General features: G+C 35.3%; 1 protein-coding gene across 3 annotated transcripts; it reads left to right on the top strand.

The window, feature by feature from the left end:
• Window positions 1-1000: 1000 nt before the first annotated feature.
• LOC131038404 (chaperone protein dnaJ 15) lies at window positions 1001-19414 on the top strand. 3 transcript variants are annotated; one of them, XM_057970831.2, is made up of 13 exons: window positions 1032-1152; window positions 1511-1562; window positions 1647-1906; window positions 9583-9706; window positions 16434-16516; window positions 16613-16724; window positions 16804-16908; window positions 17087-17137; window positions 17878-17967; window positions 18072-18180; window positions 18270-18418; window positions 18531-18584; window positions 18722-19414. In XM_057970831.2, exons 3-13 carry the CDS (start codon window positions 1779-1781, stop codon window positions 18935-18937), a joined length of 1221 nt encoding a protein of 406 aa, XP_057826814.1. In that variant the 5' UTR covers window positions 1032-1152; window positions 1511-1562; window positions 1647-1778; the 3' UTR covers window positions 18938-19414. The 3 variants fall into 3 exon arrangements, with proteins under 3 accessions (XP_057826816.1, XP_057826814.1, XP_057826815.1); XM_057970832.2 differs by having other exon boundaries at window positions 1039-1152; window positions 1506-1562; XM_057970833.2 differs by lacking the exon at window positions 1511-1562 and having other exon boundaries at window positions 1001-1152.
• The last annotated feature ends 726 nt before the right edge of the window (window positions 19415-20140 follow it).

The raw sequence follows: 20140 nt of genomic DNA, 5'->3' as shown, positions 1-20140 counted from the left end.
TGCATATAGTGAACAATGAGTTCCATAATTTCTTAACAAACTGACATCCCTTAAAATCATGCCTTATATCTTCATATTTATGGCAAAAAGGACAACTAGTGGGTTGGACCATAATACACTTCAATTTGCCATTAGTAGGCAATTTGCAATGTAGTATGTTCAAGTCATTAATTGTGCTTTTGAATTAATTATTGATTTCCAAATTTGAGTAGAAACTTTTGCCCAAAATTTTTCACTAAAATTTTGCCTCTTGATATTTTGGGTTTGCCGACTATAATTTTGGGCCAACTTGACAATTTTATTGAAATATCATATAATGTTCATTTTACAATGCATTTTTCTATTTTGAACACTTTATTTTTACAAAATAATGACAATCTTTTTGCAATTTTTTATTACATTTCTTTAATTAAAACAAATGTCATAAAAATATAATCCTAACAACATTATATTGTAACATTTTTTCACCGTTAAACCTATCTAACAAATACAAAATACCTAATTTTTTTTAATTTATATATGTTATACAAAAGCAAAAGAACAAACTTCTTTGATTCATACAAGGAAGTTTCTATCATGATAACATCACATGCACAACTCTCAAATCCTTTGAAAAACTCTAAATTTTGTTTGCCTTGAAGGGGACTTCTTATGATTTCCCAAAGCTTTAAAAAATATCATAGCTCCCATCCCATGCTGTCAAAATACCTAATCCCAACAAATCCACCACAGCAACCTATTACCTATGGCATCCAAAGCATTGATATGGTGGAAATATGCAATCTAGTTATAAATGTAATAAATAATTCATTTAATTTAGTTAAAAAATGAATAAATAAATCATTTAATTTTTCCTCCAGTGCCTGAAAGCCGAAGTAAATTGTCTTTCCTATCGAAGGCCTCCAAAAGCTTAAAAGAAATATTTAATCGTCGGAATCAACAAATTTGTCGGTAAAAACAAAAGCACGTTAACTAAATAAAAAGAAAGTAATTAAAAACGTAAAAATATATTTAAATAAAATAAAGGCAGTGACTAAGTTTGACAGCAAAAAATCTCAGTATATTAGATAATTCGTTGAATAGCAACTCCTTTCACAGTGACCGGAGGTCCAGATTGGCACCCGGCGCTGATCTTTTCTGCCGCATTTTCAGGTGCGTTGAATTCTTTTTTCGTTTCGACTTTTTTTCTGGTTTTAAAATCATAGAGAAATTAAGGATTTACGAATTTATAGGGCTTGAATGACCTATTAATGAAACTGTATGCTCTGAATCATGCTACTTAGTATCCATTATGTCTTAGGTTTCAATTAATATCTTTGTCTTGCCATTTAAGTTTTGTTTTGCTCGAATTTTGTCATTTCAGGGTTATAAGGGTTTTTTATCCTCCAATTGGGGTTTATTAATCCGTGTTGTAGAGGGCTTAATTTTGAATATTCTGATGCGGCTTATCATTTTCATGTTTTGAATTGATTTGATTCTTTGTTTTGTTGATATTATCACGTTAGTGCAGTCGATCTGTTATACTGCTTGGGATTTTCCTGCCAGTTTTTGAAGTAGAAGAGGTACTCATTTAAATGATTACATTCACTGTATATTCTTTCCTTTTATTCATTTTTGAGTTCTGGGAAATTGTTGGTTTTTGGCAGGCATTTATTTCTATCAATCAAATTTTCGGGGTTTGTGGGTGTGGCTTGTACAAAGTAATGATCTGCCTCCGAGGTAACCTTTGGATTCTGTAAATTTTTAGTTTGTGGATTTAGTTTTAGGGAAAAATAAGGATGGACTCGGCAAGATTAGATAGCACCGCTCCTCATGCTTCAAGAAGAGATCCATATGAAGTACTCGGAGTATCCAGGGATGCATCTGATCAAGAAATAAAGACTGCTTACCGGAAGCTTGCTCTCAAGTAAGCTCCATGAACATTGTCTCCTTTATGTTATCTTTGTGATTGAGATTTTCACATTGTTTTGTTCTTAGAATCACTTTCTGTTACTGGATCAATGGTCACTTTTGTTTGTTGCTGGCTATATTTCACAAAACTCAATTCAAAAGTTGAGAAGGAACCATTCAATAAACTGCTTGTGTCACCATTGGCGCATTACAAAACTGAAACCAGAAAAGTTTGGGGGATGCTTGAGACTGCACATCTCGATAAATCACATTATTAGGCAGCCAGTCCTTAAATGGGTAGGGAAATACTGACCTCCTTTTGATATGCAGAAATGAAATTACTGGACTTTTAGCAATTGCAGGTCGAGGGTGAATCCTTCTGTGATCTGCTGTAATTCTTGGGTCCCAAGGATTATCTGGCCTCCACTTGTCTTTGTAGATCATCTGTGAAAGAATTTTTTTAAGCCAAGCTTTTAATAAGGTGACTTAGTAAGTACAGGTCAGCATGAGCACCTGGCTGCACCAGCTAAAAATCAGGAAAATAAAATAACTGCAAGCAGGTGGAGCTCTATTTCTTTTCATCTTCCCTGATAAGCAGTGCTCCAGAATGTTTTAATAGCTTTATCACCCTTGTATATGGAGATGTTAGAAGGGGTAGACTGTTTTGAAAAACTACTAGGATTTTGAATTGTCGGAGGAGTCTAGGCAATAAACAGTTATAATATGAACAAATTGGAAAGCAATGATTCTTTCTGTTTTAAACTTTTAACAGATTTAGCACCTCTGTCCAGAAAATTTTGCATTGTCTGGAGTCTAATCAACAAAAAGGTTAAAAAATGCACAAATTGGAAATCATTGGTCCTTTATACAGTTCGATGCAACATATGGTTGGAGTGCATATATGAAAACAATTTGTATCATAGAAACACAGTAACCAGGTTTTCCGAAGTCTAAATATTTGAGATAATATTCACATGAATTCTTATTTGAAAACCATATCTGGATGTAACTCTGTACATTTGTTTGACCTTAGTTTACTTGAATTGAGGACATGTTTTCCATATGTTTGAACTTCTGGAGGGAATCAAACCAGTCTTACTAATTTTTTTTTGTGGCAGTTATTTCAGTTTCCAATCTTGATGGCAAAGGGGAATCTGTTGTAGTGCATGTTTGATCAGCTAATATTCTTCTTAAGAATCTTAACAGTTTGATGCCGGTCCAATTGTACATGGCATGATCTTTGCTGGAGTTAGCTCTATTGGCTCTTCTTTATTTCATAGAATTTCAGTTTATACAAAGGACATAAATTCCCCAGAACAAGGCAATCTCAATATTGAGCCATGTGTTCCTCTTATGGACCTGAGATTTATGGCACATGCACAACCTGTCAAACGTAGAGTTAAACAGCTGATTGAATGTAGATCTACACATCCTGGTTGGTCTATCTAATTTAAAAAAATTCAAACTAGCTGGTTTAACATCCTTATATATGAAAATAATTTTCTTCTAAGATCAGCAAAAGTTTCAAACAAGATAGCTACAGTTAAAGGAAGGAGGTTCAGAAGGTCTAGGTGATCAAGGGTATTTTTAGTTAGTTGACATATTTAGGATGGGTATAAACTATAATTTTCTTAATCACGTAGCTGAAAATGCCAACTATGAGTAAATTTTAGATGTTCCTCATGGAGATTTAATAGATCTTATGTTTATGTCTTTGTCAAAACGATATCTGGATTATTCAATGTTACACAGGGGCATTGTCGCTCTGCCTTTAGTCTCTCCTTCCTATATATATATATATATATAAATCATAATGGTGGATTATTCAATGTTATACATGGGCATTGTTGCTCTGCCTTAGCCTGTCTTGCTTCCTATTCCTTTGTTAAGTCCTTTTTTTGATTGAACCTATAGGGATCCTCACCTAGGAAAATACAAAGGTTAAATAAACAACAGCCAAAAGTTAAGAAAGCTGAAAAGCTAACGACTATCTTAAAAAGACCAAACTTTCAGCTGCCTTTCAAAAAACAACTATCAATGAGAAAAAAGTAAGCACAGGTCCCCAACTGCCAACCCCACCACCTGGAGCCATGCCCCAACCAGCCATGTTTTGCACTGCCACCTTTTCCATACCTCTTCCATACCACTGGAAGCTCCTCCTGAACAAATTGCATCCAAAGCAGCAGGGAATTTGACCCCATGGAAAATCTCCTCTTGCTCCTTCGCTCTCACCATTATACTGTTGACTTGGTGGTCAGCACCTACTTGGGGACATGTGACATGGCTTAACCACCTCCCGTAGGTCGGGTTAATCTTGCATTTGTATTGGGCATTGATAGTTTGAGCTTTTGGTGCAATGGCAAATGATTCCAACAATTGGTATCAGAGCCTTGGGCCACGGGTTCGAGTCTTCCTTTAGTGGGTGCTGAAGGCTTAGTCGGTGCTGAGGGGGAGATTGTTGACTTGGTGGTCAGCACCTCCTTGGGGACTCGTGACATGGCTTAAGCACCTCCCATGGGCCGGGTTAAATCTGGCGTTTGTATTGGGCATTGATAGTTTGAGCTTTTGGTGCAGCGGCAAACGATTCCAACATATACCTGAGTCCAAAGAAGGAAGTATTAACGTACTGGAAACTTCCAGATACCTATGAGAGTGGGTAACCATCATATTTTTGATTTCTTAATAAGTAGACCCAAATCAGTGCTCAAGCTCCTTAAATCCTGGAGTGCTCTGTAAGAAGACGTTGTCTCCTTCCTAGCCAAGTTTATACTAGCATAGTTGCTGTTGCCATTGGATCAGACTCCTTAACATCCTATCTGACCAGGCCATTCACCACAAGATCAGAATTCAAGAAATTTCACCATGCGACAACAGAAAGAGTTTCTGTAGTCAAATGCTCTGGTCAACCAGTAGCACAGCAGACACCAATTCTTGAATAAAATCCTCCTGGATGCAAACCTTTGATCTTGGAGGACCAGAGTCATTTAATCAGATTCTCCAAGGATGGCTATAACAAAGTCAAGTGCAGCCAAATATCTGCTGTTTAAAATCACCCCCAAACTACTATTCGAAACTTATCCTTGGAGGTATGCATGCCCACGCCTCATCCAGCATGGGAGGGCTTCATCCAAAATATTTTCTTCACAATTTTCAATGGGTATGGCTCTAATGTCCCCTGGTGAGGGAGTACCTGATTTTTGCCCAAAAATAATAAATCCAATAATACAATCTATTTGCAAGAGTATTCTTTCACTAAACTACACAATAGCAATTGAATTTAGGAAAATAATCAGTTAACATCAAACAAAATGCTAATGAACATTTCTATCTTAAACATGCACACTATAGCTTAGTCAATAACCATATTAGAAACTTAATAGGGCACTGGGAGACTATTCTCCACAACTAAGTCCAAGAGTGCCTAACAACGAACAAAGTCAATCCGACCCCTTGGCCCATAAGCAATCCAATTCAATGGGTGGTCTACCTAATTGATGGAACCCATACTCCTTCATCTCCATGTTATGTTTCCTAAGATTCTTGATGGATTGGCAAGTTAATAAATGTGTTCTTTACCAATTTCACAAAGTAATAAATATTGGATTCAAACATGTGGTATACCAATTACTTCAACAATATAATTGTCTGCTGTATCTCACTGCCTTATAATTTAGATTATTATTGCTTTATAATTCCAATTTCTTACTGCCTTATTATCCAGATCAGATCTCTATTTCTTGATTGATGCCTCGTCAAATGTTGCTTCTGCTCCTAAATACTCCCTCTCCGCAAGGGGTAAACGGTCATATCCTTTTCAAACAGTTGCTGCCTTTGGTAAATTATTTTTAATTCACAAGCTTTCAATCGCTGCCCTTAAAACTCTTAGTTTAATTTTAATTAAATTATTTTATTTTAGGAATCACTGCTATCTTTATTAACTCCTAATTTTTTAGAATGATATTCATGGGGTATGTGATCCAAATAAGGCTTGTGATAACACATTTGTTTTTCAGAAAAATATACGGCAGTTAAAGAAACTCACCAGGCCTAATAAAATCTGATAAAGTCAGACAAAAAATAGATTTGTGGCAGAAGTTGTCTCCTCTAAGTATAGGGGTTCCCTTGTGAAAATGTACGGCTGTCAACTCAAGGAAATAACGCACCAATTAATATCATATTTTATTTTATTATTATGTATATATATTTCAATACATATATATATATATATAGATAGATAGAGAGAGAGAGAGAGAGAGAGAGAGAGAGAGAGAGAGAGAGATTAAATTTATCCTTATAACCGCAACTGTGAATGGTACAGCTAGGGAAGGGGTATGGCCTGCTTAAGAATGTACAGGCAACATTAAATGATCTCGCAATTGTTGTTCAAACACTGTAAACACCACTAGCAAACTCCAGCAAACAACAACATAATCAAATCATATCAATATCATCCATTCTTGCAACAACAATTGGAAACTTCAGTTTGCAGATCATTCAGATTCTTGGATGAAATCACTCTAACCTTCTAGGGTGTTTTTGTCCCCGAAACGAGCATTTTCAAGATGGTTTTTGTTATCAAGAAAATTAGAGATGAACACAGGTACTCTCAAATGTAGGAGCAATATCATATCATTTCTAACCTCAACAATGAGCTCTCAACCTCCTTTTATAACTTTGTAGAGGAAATAATATAATAATTTTCCTTTTTCCTTCAGAAACTCTTTTTTTTTTTTAAATTAAATAATAATCCATTACGTGCAAAGACCCACCTTGTGCCTAGTCCCCCTAAAGGTACAACTTAAAACACTTTTTAATAAATAATTAGACGTTAGTTGCCTTTTTAATATATCCTCCTTAGGACAACTTAATTATAATTATTTAATAATTTAATAAATCACCTAAAGTTGCGGAAGGCATCAGAATGAGATATATTTGAATTTCTGACCATACCATAATATTATCGAGGACTTAGGATGATGAACTGAAACAACTTGATAATTCTCTAAAAATAGCATGCTACTCCAAGATGTTTGGAGAGCTCCCAAAAGGACAGAAATGCATTTTGAAAGCTTTTTGAGTCTTACCAAGATCACTTGAACCTATTGCCACGAATAAAACCACTGCTTGATTAATTCCTCCTCTCCAAAAAAGTTGGACTTTCCCCTTGCTCACCAATTGGCCTATTGGAAATCTCAGAAAATAGATTAATTGTTCACAAACTGGTTATGCTTGATAAGGGGACATATATGCACTTTTGAATCTTGAACATATTTTGGGAATCTTTCCTTCTGAATCTATTTTTGTTTTAGATTGTGAAAACATTTTTTAGGGCATATGAGCAGGACTTCCCAGTGGTGATCATATATTGTTTGAGTTTAAATTTTGTATTTTGATATTATTGAAGCAAGTTATTCTTGCTTGGCATGCATCTGATTTTGTTCTTGTCTTCTACCTCTGTTTTTATTGCTCATGCACTTTTGAGTTTTATTTATTTACATCTATAATGAATGCAGCAGTTTGGAAAAAAAACTGTTTGTGTGCCAATAAATAGTTTGCTGCTGCTGCTGCTTCCAATGCATGCTATTTTCTTGTCTTTCAGTGGCCTGTAATAAATTTTTTTGGGACATTTATGTTTTGGAAGTTGATGAAAGACTAGCAAAAAATACTGAGAGGGGGGGTGAATCAGTATTTAACACGATTAACAACTTGAAACAGAAATTAAAAAGCTTGTAACTATAGAGACAGAGACAAATTTTTATCTCGTGGAAAACCCAACAGGGTTAAAAACCACGGTACTCACTATCAAGGATGGGCTGCAACCTAGTTAGATCAAAGAGCACCCACTCTTACTACATAAGGCTCCAACTTTAATCACAAGGCTTCAACCTTTACATACGAAGTTTTAAAAATGAATTACACTGGTAAGCTCACTGTTTTATACTGAAATGTATAAAACTCCTAACAGCAACATACTCAATGAATGACACATACTTTCCACAAACCAGAACTCACACAATGACTTAAGACAAATTAAGTTATCTTCTCACTTCTTTCTGTAATTACCAAAGACCTGAACTTTAAGTAATAAAACTGGAAAACTTGGTCTCAGTATGATAGCATTCATGGTTAGGACAAGATGGCATCTGCTGTGCACATAATTGTATCTGAGAACACCTGCAGACAGATAAAACTTCTCTCACACCAACTCTTCTAACCCTTCCTGTTTTTTATGTTTATCCTACATTGATGGTTATACAAATATGCATATGTAAGTACCCAGCATTATGCTACAGAAAATGACAATATCATCTTAAAATTTTGAATCGCCAACCCCATATAAAAACCAGCTGCTTCACATAGTTGTATTTCTATATATTTTTACACACTTTTTAAACTCAGAAAAGCTCACTTCAAAAAAAACGGCTTTATACATCCAAATCACCAAAAAAACAAAAACGTACTGTATAACCTAATCTGGTAATCACAATTTCCACCTAGAAGTTTTCAGCCATGTTGGGATATAATCATTCCATGTCATACGCGTTTCTGTATGCAAAACATAACCACCTGAATTTTTAAAGAATACCTGGCTTTAATCAAATCATGTAGACTGAGCTTTAATGCCAAGGAACAATCTGCCATCACAGTAAAACAGAAACGGCCTGCATAAAGACTAATTCCAGCTCAAATCGGCATTTCAGAACTCCATGTATGCAGAAAACGGTTTTCAACAATCAAACAAATGCAGACTATTGCGTAGGTTCTTGTTCAGCGAACTTAGTCAGAAGTTAGAACAGTGGCCATTTCTTTAGGAAACCAACAATAATATCTAAAAAAATGTCTGCCATAGAAAACGGCTTGCATACATTCGATATACACAGAGATGTGTTTCAAATCGATAAAAACTCCCGCTAATTAATATTTCTCCAAAACAATGGCTCTGCTAGGTGTTTTTTAAAAAGCAATCAACTCGACAGTCTGAGCTTTTACGTTATAGCTCAACCTTCACACTTTTGTCAGAAAAGAAACAGATTGCCTTAGCGCTCCGACTGCTCACCACAACACCTGTACAATTTCAGGTTAAAAAAAAATTCATCTAAGATGATTCGATTCACCATATACAAAAGAAGGCTGCTGCCATACAGTTCACAAAGAACACCTGTCAATTGAGGAGGAAATGCCATGTCTGAAACTCTGTCAAAAACAGAGACATCGCCTGAAAGCAATCACTTAACAACATGACACCTTGCAAACCAAGAAGAGCTTGCCAATGTCAACTGGCAGAGATCACATAAACGGCAACTACACACATATCCGCAGGCTAAAACAACAAATACCACTGACATAACAGCCAACAACTGCAACTCAAAAACTTGATCAACTCACACACATTGACATCAATGACACAGATAATGGTTGATTCATACTATTTATTTTAGAATGGCATTTGGGAAAATAGGAAAAATCTAAGATCTCAAGTTCTCAGAGGAACTTATAGATGAGTCCTTTGGCCATCTCAAACAGTTTACTGCCTTTTTTTTCATATTTTACTATCATGTGTGTATTCCTTTAATACTCCCATTTAAGGATTTTGTTGGTTTCTATCTAGTTGAGTAGTGACAAAATTTTATGGCAGAGCTTTTGTCAAGTTTCTGGCATTGACAATGATTATTTTCTACAAATGATTTACAGATATCATCCTGACAAAAATGCAAGTAATCCTGAAGCATCAGAATTGTTTAAAGAGGTTGCATATTCTTACAGCATCCTTTCTGATACAGAGAAAAGAAGGCAGTATGATACAGCAGGATTTGAGGTACATTTTTCGCATTTACCACACATTTGTATTTGCATGTATATGCACATGGCAGAAAACTGTATAATATCTAATAATAACAGAAAATATATATTTGCTCATTTGTAGATTTTTTATTTGTTTTGCTAAATTGTTTGGCAAATAACTTCAATTGGTTTGAGTTTGTGCATTATAGAAAATGCAGTTCTGTCAACCTAGTTAAATATTGTGGATCTTTTTTGATTGAAATTGATTGTGAACTTTGCATTATTTCAACCTAAGAGTAAAGCTAGGGGGTTTATAACCATCTCAGACGATCTTTAAACTATTGGGAAGTGAAGGCTAGTCATCTTGTGTATCTGTTTATTTCTTGCGAGTAATGCTCAGAGTTTCTAAGGGATTTTGGTTGTGACACAACTGCAATTAGAGAAATATGTGAGTCTGCTTGATTTTGGCATCATTATTCAAGTAAATGCAGAAGAAAGGTGTATTAAATAGCCTCTAATGATATTTTGCAAGAAAGCTCTGAGCTAACAGAATAAATATATATTGGAATAATCCACATTTATCAAATGTTGATGCTTCTCAAACTGTTAAGGATATATTAGCTGTGGTTTATGTCTCTATATAACATGGTTATCTGATGTTTTGAAAGGAAGTCATTATATTGACAAAAACTAGTGGTCATATGATGTTAAATTCTATGTTTTTCATTATTTTATGCTAACACCTCCATTGATTGGTAAGAAGTAAATAGTTTATGAGCCAAGAGCAGTGGTATATTTGGTTGGATTTCCATCATTTGTTTTGTGCTATCTAAAGACTTACTAAGGTTTATTAAGTCAAGGGCTACTGTTCTAGAAACTATAGCAAATCATTAGTTGGATGGGTTCACTTTTAACTGAAGTATAAGTACCTATATAAATTGGTTATAAATAGCTTCCGAAATAATGAAGTATTGTGACTCCCTATTAGATAATTTTACGCCGTTTGTTTTAAAACCTAGTCCTTCACATGTAGATGTATAAGAGATTAAGTGTAAATAACAAAAGTAAATGTGTTATTTCTCCTTTATGTGTAGACATAAGAGAGACGATGACAGATGATGACACTTCTAGCAGAATAAATGCAAATAACAGAAGTAAATGTGTTCTTTTTCCTTCACATGTAGATGTCAGAGAGATGATGACATATCTAGCAGAGTGAGTGCAAATGATAAATGTAAATGTGTTATTTCTCCGTTTTAATGTCTTACAAAGTTTTTTTTCAAATATTTAATGGAACTGTGTTTAATTATGCCAATCTTGTTTAAGGGCGTTTACACTCTATTAAGATTAAAAATGACATGTGATGTGTAATGTTTTCAACTTAAGCAAAACAAGAAGCATTTGTAAGAAGAGAACTGATTTCTTACAGTGTCTTGACACTGAATGAGGAAACAGTCATTTGTCACCAAGCCTGATTTAATTTTCACCTAGTAGAGCCTTTTAGAATCACAGAGTCTACAGTTTACAACTCCTCAGAAAATCAGCTTCTCTCTTTTTTGCTATTTAACAGGCTTTTATTACAATCAACTTGATACAGTTTTTGAAAAACGAATGTTAACAACTCAACCTTTACAATGTCGTCACAACTAACCCAATTGCTAAGTTTTCCAGATTTCTCGTCTTGTAAAATTTTCTTTATAAATCTAATCTACTTGAATGATTGCCTTCATCTACAGTTAAGAGCATGCACTGCTTCGGTAATTTATTGTTTTCATCAGCTCACTGTTTTCCCTAGCCTCTGTAGATGCTTTGTATCTGTAAGCCAACTTTCCTCCTACAATAGGTTATGTTAATATAATTTTGCAACATTGAAAATGTCATTTTGGCCACAGCTTCTGGACTTCTGTATTGTCATTTTCATTTCTTGATATAATAGTGCAGGATCTTGAAGCCAAAACAATAAATTTACCAAAATACAGAGAGAAAGAAAAGACCCTTTGCAAGAGGGAGCTAGTGAACACTTTTCAAACATTACAGAATTCTTTTCACAGGCTCCATCTATAATTCCCACACCTAAGCTTCAATCTGGCCGTTAGCAAGATTGTTGGCACTTACTATGTCATCAATCACTAAAATAATCAAGAATGAGATCTAAATGTCAGTATAGGAGGAGGCCAAGTATGCCTCTGTCTGCAATTCTGTACTATCCTTGCTTATATATTCCTAAGAAGAGATGTTGCTTAATACCTAAATTACTGGTTCTGGTATTGGTTCGGGTTCAAGGGTTTGGTTTGCAGGTTGGTCAAATTTTGGGGGTTGGGTTCGTTTTTTATTCATCCATACAAAAACATATAAAAATCAGAAATATATACATATTTGCAGCAGTACTTAAGTTCGAAATACATCACATTTAGCATCTCATATTATATATGAAATGTGGAAAAAGTGATCCCAGGTCAATCAATGCCTCCACCTAGGATGGCAAGACTTCTCTCACATCATTTGGAATATGAACTAGAACCTAAGGCTGCTGTCCACAAGGGAGAGCCTAGGTTGCTGAGTGTTCAATAATCCTTAGAGTTGTGAAGATTAGGATTGTGAAGTATGTGTAGTGATCTATGCTAACAATGACCAAATTGAGTATATCTGGCAGAGTACTGGAAATATAGAATGAAAATACAGCACAAAAAGGTATATCTGGAATGTAGATACAGAGAAGAACCTGGAAGTGAAATGTGAAGCTGACTGTGCAAGACAGAAGCACTGGGTGCAATGTTTGAGGGCTGTGGATGCTCAGGAGATGGACAAAATTGGGATCAGGAACCTCTGTACAGTTGTCTCCTGAAAATTTGGATCAAACTGGGAAGACAGGGGTGTTGGGCTCCTGTGTCCTGAGGTTTTTGTCCATTTGAAATTTGGAAATGTTTGTCAATGTTTGCTCCGGAAATTAAATCAGAAATTGAATTGCTCAATTTTTTAAAAATAGGTCACTACAGTCATATCATAACTGTTGATTAAATAATATTGGATTTTGATGATATTTGTTAGTTTGTCATTCCTGAAGTTGCAAGGCACTATGCATGGTCACCAACTTTTTGTAATGTCCCCTATTTATAGGCTGTCAATTCCCAAAGGGAAATATACATTACTACCTAGTATATTACATTAATTCAGAGTAGATAATTAAGTTGCTCGTAATACAACTTAATATTGTCATTACTCCAGTTCTAATTCCAAACAAACCCTTCTAATTCTCAATCCCAGAAGAGGGCATTGGCTTGTCTTGGGCACTATGACACCACCTCCCAAATACAGCCCAGATGTCAGGAACATCAGTTCATTCACCCATGGGGCTCTTTCATCTTGGAGTGGATTTATTCTGCCTCTCCCTAACAGCACCCATCTCCCTTGGGGAATAGAAGAATCAGAATAGATTTAAGGCTTAGGACAATGTTATGGACATATCACTTCTATTATGGATATTATAAGTAGTCTTTGACATTCTGAATTATATTACTGTCTATCTTGTTATTAAGTATTCCAGATTACATACCAGTTTAAGAATTATCTAAACATGACTGATTTATATACCTGAATTATTATTCTGTTATTAATGTATTCATATCATCTTTGAGCCAGATTATATATATATAATCACTTATGATAAGGAATCATGTACGATAGTGGCAGCATGCGTACCAGTTATAATGACTGGACCAGAATAACCTGCAGTCATTTTTCCAGATTTCCTTTCCTTCGATCTGATTCTCTGATCCACTTCAATGATATGATCTGAAGATATATATATTTGAATTGTTTTCTGATGATGTATTTGTTAATTGATTCTTCTTGTTTGATGCCTTACCTAGATCACAAGGTTTTGTTGCTTTATACTCCTCCATTGTTGTGAAAGGTTATGACTCACGGTGGTGGTCTTTGGGAGGAGATATGTCCCTTAGTCCTTCACATGACTAATCACTGATTAACATGCTATGTTATCGACCTTCACTAATTATACTAGAAACGTGGTCTTCCATGGAATGTGAAATCGTAGCTGTTGATTTATTTGTTTTAACAAACCACTTCATTGTTCATTAAGGAAATCTCCACTATCATTAAGAAGTTGCACCTCTTGCTATCTTGTACATGTTATTCTAATGTATCCCAAAAGCTGGTCAAAATGACAAACATACAGCCAATGATCGGCTATCATCTCCTTCATTAAGTCTTGTTACTTTTAATGCAATCTTTTATTAATAACCTTTATATTATGTGTCCGTTGTAATTAACTGTTTTCTCATTCAATCATCATCAGCTGACAATGCTTTGTTTGTCTTTATCTTGGATCACGACATAATGATCTTAATTGCTGTCTAATAAATAATGAGATTAGGACTGTTGTTAATCTTGGTCTGATCAGAAAACCGTGAAGTCTTATGGATTAGACAATTTTCTGAGTTTATTAATGATGATGAATGTGTTATAGATGTAAGATGAGTCATGACACTTCTTCACTCATTGAGTTGTAAACCTTTTCCACTTGACTGATTTAGTAAAGTTTGTTGACCAATTTTTCCAATTCCTCTCTACAATAGAGTAATTGGGAACATGTGAAAGGAATTGTTTGAGCTAATGTAGCCTTGTTTGTTCTTTGGTTTGTTAGATGTTGAATCCCAAAGATTGACGGAAGAATCTACTACTGTCAAAGTAAGGCTGCCAACTCAGTGCTGTACATCTTTTTCGGGGCCTTATTGAAAGCTTCTTTCACCTTCTCATTTTTTTCAGGAGGCATTCTTCAAGCTCTTGGTGCTTATCATTTAGGATTTAGAGCACAGGCTGCCATATGAACTGGGGTGTTCATAGTTTTTCACCATAGCATCACAATGGGCCTAATGCTCCACATATAATCTCAAATTAGGATCATTGCTATGAATTGTTTTATCTTTTGGCCAATCATGTTGTCAAATGTTGAGATGAAGGAGAAAATGTATTTGCAAACAAAAATTTCAAAAATAACAAGACTCATTGTGGACCACCAATCATCGCCAAGGATCTTTGGCTTCACTTTCCTTTCAACTGTGGTTGTCTCTGCCCATCTACCTCACTTTGTATAAACCATTATTAATCGTAGAGATTCTTGCATCTAAATCATCTCTAGCAAGATTACGTAAATGGAACATCTAGTCTCCACAAGTTTGAGGAATTCCTTCCTTGAAAATGTCCAAAGAGTGAGGTGTGTTGGTTGCAATGAACATTTGTGTATCTTTAGTTTCTAGCATCATTCTCTTCACTCACTCGATCTATCTTCCTTATGTTCCCTATGTGTTTCAACGTATTTGTTGAATGTAGCTTCTTAACATGGGGTGTAAAAAATGTACCTGTAAGCACCCTCCATCATCATTCTATTTAATTTATAAACATTGCTGAATCAATATCTACTTCTCCATGTATTGAAATTTGAAATTGGATGTCTGTCTCCTTGTGTTTCCTTGAGCAATCAATAGTTCTAAGAAAATAAGATCTAACCTCACATTTAGCTATGATATTAGTGAGTGGTTAGAATCTAATGTACGTCCACTTATCCATGATAATCAAGCAGCCTGTTCTTAGCTAGGTTTGCCTCATATCCTCTATCAACAAATTCACATTCAAATATTTAATCCAAGGATTGAAATCTATGTTTTCTAGGGGGCATATGAGCATCCAATGCTATTTGTCTTTCTCAACATGTTCTTGAAATAAGAAAAATATGTCACATGAAATGGGATGGCATCATAAAAGAATTGGATGATCTAATCATCTGCCTCTTCTTGTGATCACATGTACAGCATCCCATCAATTTTGCCTTGCCTGTCACTAGTTTTCGTCTTTCCTTTTCTAGAATCCTCATCAACAATGGATGACATAGTAGATTTGTTTAAATTCTACTGGCATGCCTTTAGATTTTGCTTCACTTGCTGTAAACGATCTAGAAGCCTTGGTCTTCTCAGCTAGAATTATCTTTACACAAATCTAAGCCCCATTCCAGGGATGCACAAAAGATGACTTGGTCCTACTTTAGCTCCCTTTGAAATCCATATTGCACACAAGGCACAATTAATGTCTATTCTTGCTTGAATTTTTCTTTTTCGTTTGTCTTAAACCGTCACAAAATTGCAAATGGGGTTTGGTGAGTTTGAATGGGCCCTTTGCATAAGGTTTTAGGATAGCGGGAGGGCATTCAAATGGATTATGTGACTGTTCCACTTTACCTACAGCAATCCCGACCCCTAAAGAACCCCCCAACTTTGATTTGATTGTTCAGTACCAACCTCCTGGCTGTCCTGGCTGTCATATCCCTCACTGCTACTAATGTTGTCTGGGGTTCAGAACTGTATGACCCCTGGGGATACCCAGTTGTGAACTGGGCGCAGATCTAGACTGAGATCAATCCAGCTTGGGCATGGTCCCATTTACTGGTGAATCTGGTAACTCAGTTATTTTTTAAGAAACATTACAGAGAGCAATGGATCTGAATACATCCGATGTATCTACTTTCTTTCTTTGGGACATCAGTGGCCAGAATCAGTTGTTCAGAGCCTGGAACATTATATGAGAAGTTCTAGATTTCTTGCATATGATGTCTCAAACTGCATTCTGGATTGTGTTATTTTGATTCCAAACCAATTGTACTTTTGACAGGTGTGAGAAGCTAATTCACCTTGCTTGAATTAATCTAATAAAGGTATTTTTCTGATAATATGCTTGAACTGGTCTAACAGGCTTTGGAATCTGAGGGCATGGACATGGAAGTTGATCTGTCAAATCTGGGTACTGTAAATACTATGTTTGCCGCATTGTTTAGGTGAGCATGAAAGCAATGCTTTTTATCATATTGAGATTACGTAGTTTAATTTTTTATAAAGATTCCAATTTCTGATGCTAGATTCTGATCTTTCAGCAAGCTTGGTGTGCCTATTAAAACAACAATTTCTGCTAATGTTCTTGAGGATGCTCTCAATGGAATAGTGACTATTAGGCCTTTGCCACTTGGAAGGCCTACCAGTGATAAGGTAGCTATTGCAAGTTAAATACCAGCTTGAGGTTAACTCGTATGTTAATTTGAAGATTGAACTGACACATTTATTGCAGGTAGAAAAGCAAGGGGCTCATTTCTTTGGGGTAACTATCACACAAGAACAAGCTGAAGCTGGGATAGTTGTTAGAGTCACTTCACCTGCACAAAGCAAATTTAAGGTATCTTCACAAAAACGCATTATGCAATAATCTTTTATATCAACTGAATCTGCATTTAAGAGTACTATATGCATATTATGATGTGTTGGTTTCTTGGCTTAGCAAATTAAAAGATATCTGACATGATCGTAGCCCAGTCATAAGAGGTTAATTAATGTATGCTTTATGTTTTTTGCAGCTTCTTTATTTCGAGCAGGAGGCAAATAGTGGTTATGGGCTAGCCATACAGGTAGCTTCAAAACATGAAATCATATTTGCAACTTTCTAATGATGTTGAGTTATTTTTGTTCATTGATTTCAAAATTAGTCATATGGCATAATTCATTTTGTACAAATGTCTCAATGCAAACTTGTTTGCCAATTCGCAAAGGCTGAGGATTCTCCTTCTCATCATTTCCCCAAGGGATTCGGGGATAGATAAATTTCATGAATGTTACTGGCAGATACTATCGTGTACCCCACAAATTGACTATTAATGATGAGGATAACATGCTGGCTGGACATGAGAATAGACCATCAAAAGTCAAGTAAACTAATATGAAATGCAGTGACTGGCAACATTATAAAGAAAAATGATAAGAAGATGGAGGGTCTTGTCTTCTATGAATCAATTTTTACCATGTATAGCATATACAGACTGTACACAGGTCAATATTGACTTTTTTGAACTGTACTTGCTACTTAGTTTACATAAGGCTGGCATCGGGATAGGCAATAAAATGTCTGGAAATCTAAAATATGGTAGAAGCAAATATGCTGGATCATTTAAAATGGAAGTTTTGTAGATGGTGCATCATCACATTTTACTACTTTGCTCTGAAACCTGACATTATTTTACAGAAAATCTGCTAGAGGTAGTGAAGATAACCGTGCAGAAATCTAATATATACTAGCTAATTGTAGGTTGGAAAGTTAAATATTGTGTTCCTTCGAAGATTTTGGATTTTAATTAGTTCTTCACTTTTGCAGGAAGATAGTGAAAAGACTGGTAAAATTACTTCAGCCGGAATGTATTTCTTACATTTTCAAGTCTATCGTCTTGATTCATCAATCAATGCGGTATGCACTAATTGAGATACTTGTCGGCAATGATGTTATTGTTTTATATTGGCCTTAAAATGGTTTTTAGATTGAATCTTAAACAAAACCATTTTATGATACAGTTGGCTATGGCTAAGGATCCTGATGCTGCATTTTTCAAAAAATTAGAAGGCCTTCAACCATGTGAAGTCTCTGAACTTAAAGCAGGCACTCACATATTTGCAGTATATGGTATACAGCCTTTTTTTATTTCTATTTGTATTAGTTTGGTCCATTTTCCTCAAGATGGGAATATATTGAGCCGTTTCCTTTTCTCACAGGTGACAATTTTTTTAAGAGCGCGAGCTATACCATTGAGGCTATTTGTGCAAAGTCTTTTGAAGATTCAACAGAGAAGCTTAAGGAGGTAGAGGCTCAAATACTAACCAAGCGAAATGAACTTCGCCAATTTGAGACAGAATACAGAAAGGTATTTTATATGATATTTTGAAACTGGTAATTATTTAGAAATAAAAATGTAATTTGTCTTCAATTCAGAAGATTGCTTTCCTCAGGAAATTCAATGGCTTTATGATATGTAGGCTTTGGCTCGCTTCCAAGAAGTTACAAATAGATATAATCAAGAGAAACAAGCTGTAAGTTTCTGGGGTTTCTACAGTTCTCGTGGTGCTCTTTTGTTAATGCCCAATTTTTTCTTTTTACTCGTCATTCAGTACCATATTTTCTACAACAGGCAGTGTTTTAAAACCTTTTTACTAATGTGAAATTTCAGGTGGACGAACTGCTGAAACAACGAGACAACATTCAATCTTCTTTTACTGCAAGTGCTGTGTCAAAGGGTACAAGCAGTAGCAGCAATGCAAGCAAGCCAGCAGGTGAAGATTCTAAGATGGGAAGTCCAAAAGAAGATAGCCTATCAGACGGAAAGGATAAATCAAATAAAAAGAAGTGGTTTAATCTAAATTTCAAAGCAGAGAAGAAGGCTTGATAAACATAACTTGAGAACGAATGGATTTCTATTAAAATCTCCAAAGAGTTATTCCATGGAGGCTCTTTTCATTGCAGTTTTGCAATGCATAATATCACAAGATAAATCATATGGAGGCGAGCCTTTTCTTTTGAGAAGTTTTATCCCCTCCTATTTAATTATTTCCCAGCGGAGAATCAGTTTAACAGTGCTGCATTTATCCCTGTTATGTACGTTATTGTAGTTTGTTCAATCTGAGTATTTCTTTCCTCAGGTTGGCTCAACAGGAGAGCTTTGTAATTTTCCTCTTGATTTTGGTTAAACTTTCATCATTTGAGTTTGATGTAAATCAGCAAGGCCACATTTTATACTTTCTGGTATGGCTCAGTGCTTTGTTCTCAAGGCGCATGGGCCATTTCAGCCATGTACCATTTATTGTTTTTGACCAATTGCATTCTATTTAATAAAGCCCTTTATAGGGACCCTGTTTGGTTGTTTGATAGTTTATTGTGATTTTATTTGCTAGCGTGCAACCTGTGTTAGTGTCAAGTGTCTCACTAAACAGAGATAATTCGATTGTTATCGCAGAATTTCTGGTGGGGTACTATTTGTTTTCTTATGAATAGAATCTTGGTGTAGAATTAATTCTTGTTTTCAGATAATTTTCGATTTTCTAATAGAGTACAAAAAGCTCAGGGAAATGCAGTGGTCAAATGCGAATGATGTGTAGATGTTGTATGCTATCAATGGTTTTTTGTGCTTTGGTGCAGCCTTCTATGACGCTTGGGCTTGTAATGAAAGATGGACAACCCAACTTACTGGAGATGAATGACACCAAATAATGAACGATCGAAAAAAAAAAGAGATCTATAAAGCTATTGTGAAAGGTGAAATAGAAGAAAACACCCACACCAACATAGAACTAAAAGACCGCAGTAACCTCTAATTGTGCTTAAGTTAATTACATTAAGGTTGTTGTCTTTGACTACGTAGGTGTTGATTGAAGTGGTTGGTTGGTCAGTGAGTAGAGTATAAATAATTCTTTGATTGCGCTTATTTCTCGTTATTACTTTATTGAGAAGCTTTTATTTGGAATTATTGAGTTATATTTATGCCTGTGGGTTGAAACATGGGAGTAACCTGGAGAATTTTCAACTTTGATATTATTATGATTTTGGAGCCTTTGACATAGAAATATTGATGTCTAAATCAATTCTGTGTGGA

Source organism: Cryptomeria japonica, chromosome 2, assembly GCF_030272615.1.
Source record: "Cryptomeria japonica chromosome 2, Sugi_1.0, whole genome shotgun sequence".
In the NCBI taxonomy this organism is placed as follows: domain Eukaryota; kingdom Viridiplantae; phylum Streptophyta; class Pinopsida; order Cupressales; family Cupressaceae; genus Cryptomeria; species Cryptomeria japonica.
Note: the sequence above shows the minus strand (reverse complement) of the source record. Positions and strands in the feature narration are given on the sequence as shown.

Bases quoted from the DNA above. Each gene is read 5' to 3' on its own strand.
- LOC131038404 (XM_057970833.2), top strand. From the start codon at position 1,779: ATGGACTCGGCAAGATTAGATAGCACCGCTCCTCATGCTTCAAGAAGA. The intron at 16,517-16,612 runs GTGAGCATGAAA...CTGATCTTTCAG, and splicing joins ATGTTTGCCGCATTGTTTAG to CAAGCTTGGTGTGCCTATTA. The intron at 18,181-18,269 runs GTATACAGCCTT...CTTTTCTCACAG, and splicing joins TCACATATTTGCAGTATATG to GTGACAATTTTTTTAAGAGC.